At 44.0% G+C, this 6259-nt stretch overlaps 1 protein-coding gene across 1 annotated transcript; it reads right to left on the minus strand.

The window, feature by feature from the left end:
* Positions 1-735: 735 nt before the first annotated feature.
* LOC147634066 (U-box domain-containing protein 1-like) lies at positions 736-3413 on the minus strand. Its single transcript, XM_086805166.1, has one exon. It carries the CDS (start codon positions 3247-3249, stop codon positions 1195-1197), a length of 2055 nt encoding a protein of 684 aa, XP_086661292.1. The 5' UTR covers positions 3250-3413; the 3' UTR covers positions 736-1194.
* Positions 3414-6259: the final 2846 nt, after the last annotated feature.

The following is a 6259-nucleotide window of genomic DNA, read 5'->3' on the forward strand; positions in this document are numbered from 1 at the left end:
GGCACCAATCGAACACCTGGCAGCTTTCGATTAAAGATATGCCAACACACAAAGCTTTCCAATGGAAGAATCAAAAAGGACTTCTCCCCATTCCCCCCATACAGAGGACTGATCCTATCCATTGCACTCTAAACAAGAGATGGGAAATCCTTCTAGATAGATCACAATGGTATTTCCTGTTTGATAAGCTATGGAATAATTATGTAGAACCAAAAAAAGCGTGCCTAGCTTGGTTGGTCATGTTCACACCTATTTGGACCCAACTTAAAGCCTTCAAACTTAACATAGGAGATGGGAAGTGCCACAGATGCAAGGAGATGGAGGATGACCTGTACATTTTTATGCACTGCCCTATTGCAAAGAAATAGGGGATGGGAGCCTTCAAACTTAACATAGGGGATGGGAAGTGCCACAGATGCAAGGAGGTGGAGGATGACTTGCACATTTTTATGCACTGCCCTATTGCAAAGAAATGTTTCGAGTCATTGGCCAAGTGCATTCAGCTATGGAATGGTTATTCAGCTATGGAATGGTTGCACCCTTGGCTGGAAAAACTTGTTACTTGGAGAAGGCATTGGCTGCACCTTGGAACTATGGGCTGTCTTGAGAACTTAACTGTTATGGTGCTTGTGGCTAAACAGACTTGATTCTATTTTTAATAGTATGCCTACTAATAGTTTCAGGCTGAAAGAGAACTTGATACATGTAGATGAAAGATGCATACAAAGACGGTTGAAAGACTTGGACACCAAGCTTCATTGACTGCAAGAAAAAGCTAAAGGAAAGCAAGTGGACCAAATAACAGAGCAAATTCAAGAATTGTGGAATATGAGAGAGGCCGTCATCTCCAAGGATGTGTTGCTCATCAAAGCACTCTATGCTTTTTGAAAGTCACACTCACGAAAAGAGGGAAAAGCTGGTTACACAGCTAGAGAAACATCTCAATAAAATCAAAGGCAAGCTCATGGCCTGCAGAACTGTACGTCATGTGCATGGAGATTGGTCTCATTAGAGTTCTCAACATGTTGTAACCTCTCTTTCTAACCTCTTAATATAAGCAGCCATTTTTTTGAAAATATTTCAGCATTTTGCATGAGAATTTTGCTGTAATCTAGTGTGTACACCCGTCGCACGTGTGAGCGGATGGGGTTGCAACGCCATGGCCGAGGACGACTCTGTGGTTCCCGGCAATACTTACTCAGAGCGCTGTAGCAATCTGAGGAGGGAGGCGGCTTTGCGCTGAGCGCGGGGCGTTCCACCCGCAAGAAGGCGCCGGAGAGAAGGGAATAGGGCAGACGAACGGCGAAGCTCATAGCGCAGGGCCGCGGCCCTTCCGCTGGCTTCGGAAAGATTGGAGGCTGCTAGCAATAGAGCCACCGCATGCTCCCTGGCTCGGTTCCCACCTTCAGAGAGTAATTGTACAAGCTCTGCTACCACTCGGCCAAGCCCGGCGCTGACAGCCGCCAGCCCCTCCGGCCTCCTGGCCAAAACGGCCAGCAAGGCCACCATCTCAGGCGCCACGCTGTCGCTCCCCTCGCTCGCTAGCACGTCAATCGCCGTCAGCACGGCCCCTTTCATTACCAGCAACTCAGCGTGCTCGGCATGCAAAGCCACGTTGAACAGCGTCGACGCCGCGTCCTTCTTGCCACGTACGCTTCCTTCCCGCAGCACCTGCAGCAGCCCCTCTACAGCCGCCGTCCTGGACCCTACCTCCTCCCTGTACTCCTTCGCCACACTCAGGCTAAACAGTGTCGCCGCCGCATTCTCCCGCGCGGCCAATGTACCGTTGCCGCCGCCACCTGCCAGAACCGCCACTATCATGTCCAGCGCCCCCTCTGTCTTCATTATTACATCCTTGTTCTTTTCATTGATAGACAGATTTAGAAGCGCCGTTATAGCGTTCTCCTTGGCCAGTTCGTCATCGGAATCCAGTAGCGCCGCCAAGAATGGCACAGCACCGGCCGCGGCCACGCAAGCTCTATTGTCCATCCCATCTTTAGCCATCAGCCTGAGCTCGTAGGCAGCTTGTCTTTGAACTTCCAGCGTCCCCTTGGACAGCTTCTCAACGAGAAACTCAGCCGTGAGCTTTGTAGCTTCCAGAGCAGCCTTAGTGCTTGGCAGCTCATCAACCCTATTGCCTTTCCTCTCATTGCTCTCCAGAACATACTCGTTCTCTACACACCACTGCATGATGAGGCGACGCAGGCTGCAGTTGGGTATGAGTGTGTTGTGGAGCAGCTTCGCGCCAGTCTTGGGACATGTCGTGCGGCCCTCCTCTACCCATCTGGTAATGGCAGCTCTCTCGTAGGTTTGCCCACTCGCCACTGTGACTGGATCCACCATCAATTCAAGCGAAATCGGACAGCGGAAATCATCAGGAATAATCACAGCACCACCCTCTGCATCCTCCGCACGTGCCAGCACAACCTTCCTCATGCTCGGACATGCGAGATCATACTTCCTGCAAGCCGCAGCCACCTGCTGATCAGGCGCTAATCCATACAGAACACACCTTGCATACCTCACAAAGCTAATCAAGCTACTGATATTCGGTATATCTGCAAACTGTTGATCATTCTTCAGCCTCTCCTTCTCCTTTTCAAGCAGAAATAGCTCTCTCTCACAATCTGTTGCATCATTGAAGTGTAAGCTTTCAAAGATGTGCTTAAGCTTACCCGGATTAGGGCTTATCTGGATTTCAAACTCTGCCATGACAGATAGGATCTCCGTTTGTAAATTTTTCTCATCTGGGTCGATGAAAGGCTTCGCTCTGGTCGCTTGTTTTTGGACCAAGATTACCTGCTCTCTTACTTCTTCAGAGACTTCCAAGAGATCACATGGTAGAGATGAGAGGGCAGTGGCAATGGTGTGAGTGAGTTTATGGAACTGGTTAGCCAGCAAATCCTGCTCCATTAGCAATAATAAGTTGCTTGAGTGCCTGCAATCATGGATAAGGGCCTTGATACTCCGAATTGCAGCTCTGAGTTTCCTGAAAGAGGCCAAAGCCGAGGGGGGTACCCAGACTCCTGAGTCTCTTACCTCTTCAAACAATGAAGAGAGGGTGCCAACTCTTCTGCAAATGATCTTGGCATTAGATCTTTGGCAAACCTTAGGCTTCTGACATAGGCTTAATTCTTTAGAAGCTGTGAGGAGAGTATTGACCAAGGCCAATATAGCTGGATCTAGGGGGTGCAGGTGGGTCTCTGGGCGCTTACGCCAAGATAATCTTGATGACAAAGAGCGTGCCATGCGCGATTAAACCCCTCCTCTTTCGACCTGGGGGGAGGGAAGGATGAAGCTGAATGTGATTAAACTACTAATCAAAACCAAATCTCCACTGGGGACGGGCTAATTAATCAAGGAGTGTTGAGAGACTAAGAAGAGGCAAAATTAGGACTACAAGCTAATGGATTTGGTTTCAAAGCTGGAGGGGGCGATATATATGCAGTAGATTAAACAGGAAAGGGTCTCGAGAGATTCATGGGGTTGAAGTCAAACTAAGAGGGAGAGAGAAAGAGAGAGAGAGATGCAGTAGTTGACTGTTTCATATAGAGCGGATTCAGAATTTCAGGCTCATTCAGCTAAAGTCTGACAGTGGATACACGGGTTGGCGCTGGGCCGCTGGCCCACATATTTATTTTTGCATTTAAGTCGCCGAACACGCCGTCAGCCTTACAACGCCGTCAGCCTTTTTTTTAAAGTTTGGCATTAGAGAAGAGCGGGCATAGTACACATGGGACCCCTTATCCCACAAATCAAGGGCAAGGCGCATCAATGGGGGTATCCAGCAGGGTTCGAACCCACAACCTGGGTTTTGACAACTAAACACTTTAGCAACTACAACGAAACACTTTAGCAACTAAGCGCCGTCAGCCTTTTTGATACTACCTTACACGCATCCTTAAATTTGAAGCCCAAATTGCCCAATGGAAGGTTTCATCTCACTTTTTGAAACTTTTACTATCTACTTTTGACTTCAAGATTTTATGCTTCAACACATTACATTACAGTAACTATGTTAATCATGAGTAAATCTAAGAGAAGCAACCCAAAATGCTATGCTAGGGTCCGAAAAAAGCTTGTTTTGGAAAATAATATGATATTTGATTTTATAATGACAAGGTAAACCTTTTGGCATTAATCTGTCGACAACTTATGCACTTCCATAGTGGTATTAAAAGTGCCCATTGGGAGAGAACAAGGGTACATTTGATGAAATGTTGCTAGTAATAGTACAATGCCACACTTTTGAAATAAGTTGCTCGAGTTTAGATAGAAAGGTCGAAGTCTTTACACATATATGTTTTGTTGTTGTTGTTATTGTTGTGTATGTGTATGTGTGTGTCCAAGTGTGTATCAAGAGATAACATCTACATATACACACTCTATTAATACCTATGTAGACACATTTCACTTACCCTCATATCCACGTACTTTGCGAGCCCTTACACCATCTAAGAAATTTTCTTTAACCCCATGAACATGAGCTTTTTTAGCATCTAAGAAATTTTCTTTTTTCCTTTTGGTTTGGGCATTTAATAGGTTGGGGACAAAAACACGTAGCACCGACATAACTATAATTTTTAGCGTCCCAACTGAGTTAGTGTAGTGGTCAAAGCTTGTGACTTGTAACCTCTAGGTTATGAGTTCAAGTCCCACTAGGCTCTCTCATGTTATAAAGGGACACCTATGCTCACTTGATGTGTTTGGTTGCTCGGGCTCTTGCCCCTTGAACACTCGAGTGACTCCTCCTCCTCGGGTGGTGGATCACCCGAGATAGGAGGATCCATACGAGACCCCTCCGCTGTTCCAGCGCTCGACTCATCGTGGTGGTCGTGGGGGATGCCTAATTCGTGGCTCTTGCCCGATGGTGCGTGGCCCTTGCCCGACCATGATAATTGGCTAATTGTTGGAAGGGAAAATCGGCTCCACCCACTTGAGTGGGCCCCGAGTGTGTACGAAAAAAAAACTGTAATTTTTAGCACAATGGTTAGGTGTTTAGCTATAAAAATGTATAAAATACTCACTTTTGACAAGTTTACCTTCACAGGGTAACTTTCGATAACCTTTAGCTATAAAAATGTATAAAATACTCACTTTTGACAAGTTTACCTTCACAGGCTACCTTCGGTAACCCTTCGCTAAAAATGTATAAAATACTCACTTTTGACAAGTTTACCTTCAAAGGTTACCCTAAGGTCTAGTAGGGACCTTAAGCCTAAATCAACTTACATTAATCAGGTGACCTTGCCAAGCTTGATTAATTAACATGAAAAATATAGAACATGGGAGTGGATGATAATGATTTCCTACACATTCATAAATGGTTGCAAAAGTGAGAGTAACTAAAAAAGAGGTTCTTGAAAAAGTCACAGAGCAATATTCCTTTGACTTTGTAAATTATGTTAGGAGATGTAGTTAAATTTAAACTACACTCTTGGTTCAAGATGTTGGTGGGCTAACCACTTTCACAAGTTTTAGGACTCTGTTTCAATAGTTAGTTATAAAAAAACCATAGCAAAAGAAAGATTAAAGGTTCTATAACTAAGAAGGATTAAAGACTTTGAAAAAATTCACCAGCACTTTGTCCTTGTAAATAAGAAGGATTAAAGATTCTGTAAAAAGTCACCAACACTTAGGAAATGTAGCTAAATTTGAACTGGGGCTCCTCTTTATTCAAAGAGGGTGACCCTTCATTTACATTTTACAAGGTCGATAAAAATAAAATTATGCTTTTAGGACTTAGTCTTCCCTTAGTTTCTAGAAATAAGGATCATCTAGCATTACTGCTTTGAACACGTTAAATAACCTCGCGAATCACATATAAAGTGATTGATGTGTATTTGAATTTTGTCGTAATTGGCCTCAATTCTATGTTAAAAAATGGAGTGGCATTATATTTCTTGGCATAGACTAATAGATGATATTTCTTGATTTTATTTGGCTCCCATTATAAACGTAATCATGTAATTACTAAACCAATGCATACAAATTAAGAATTCAAGAATCCAAACCCTTATAAGTAAACTATAAGAATCAATGTACAAAATCAAAGAGTTCTATAATACAGCCCATATATAAGTATTTCATATATATACACGCATGTAGGTTGGTGAGGGCTCAATGTCACTATAGCACCATTTTATCATGAATAAGCAAGTTGGGCTACACACTAAACCTTTTGATTAATTGAACTTATTTTACACTACATGAGCTAGAATCCATGGAACAATAAACACATTGTTAATAAATATCATTT

This window comes from Cibotium barometz, chromosome 11, assembly GCF_041138505.1.
Source record: "Cibotium barometz isolate CiBa-2024 chromosome 11, ASM4113850v1, whole genome shotgun sequence".
Taxonomy (NCBI): Eukaryota; Viridiplantae; Streptophyta; class Polypodiopsida; order Cyatheales; family Cibotiaceae; genus Cibotium; species Cibotium barometz.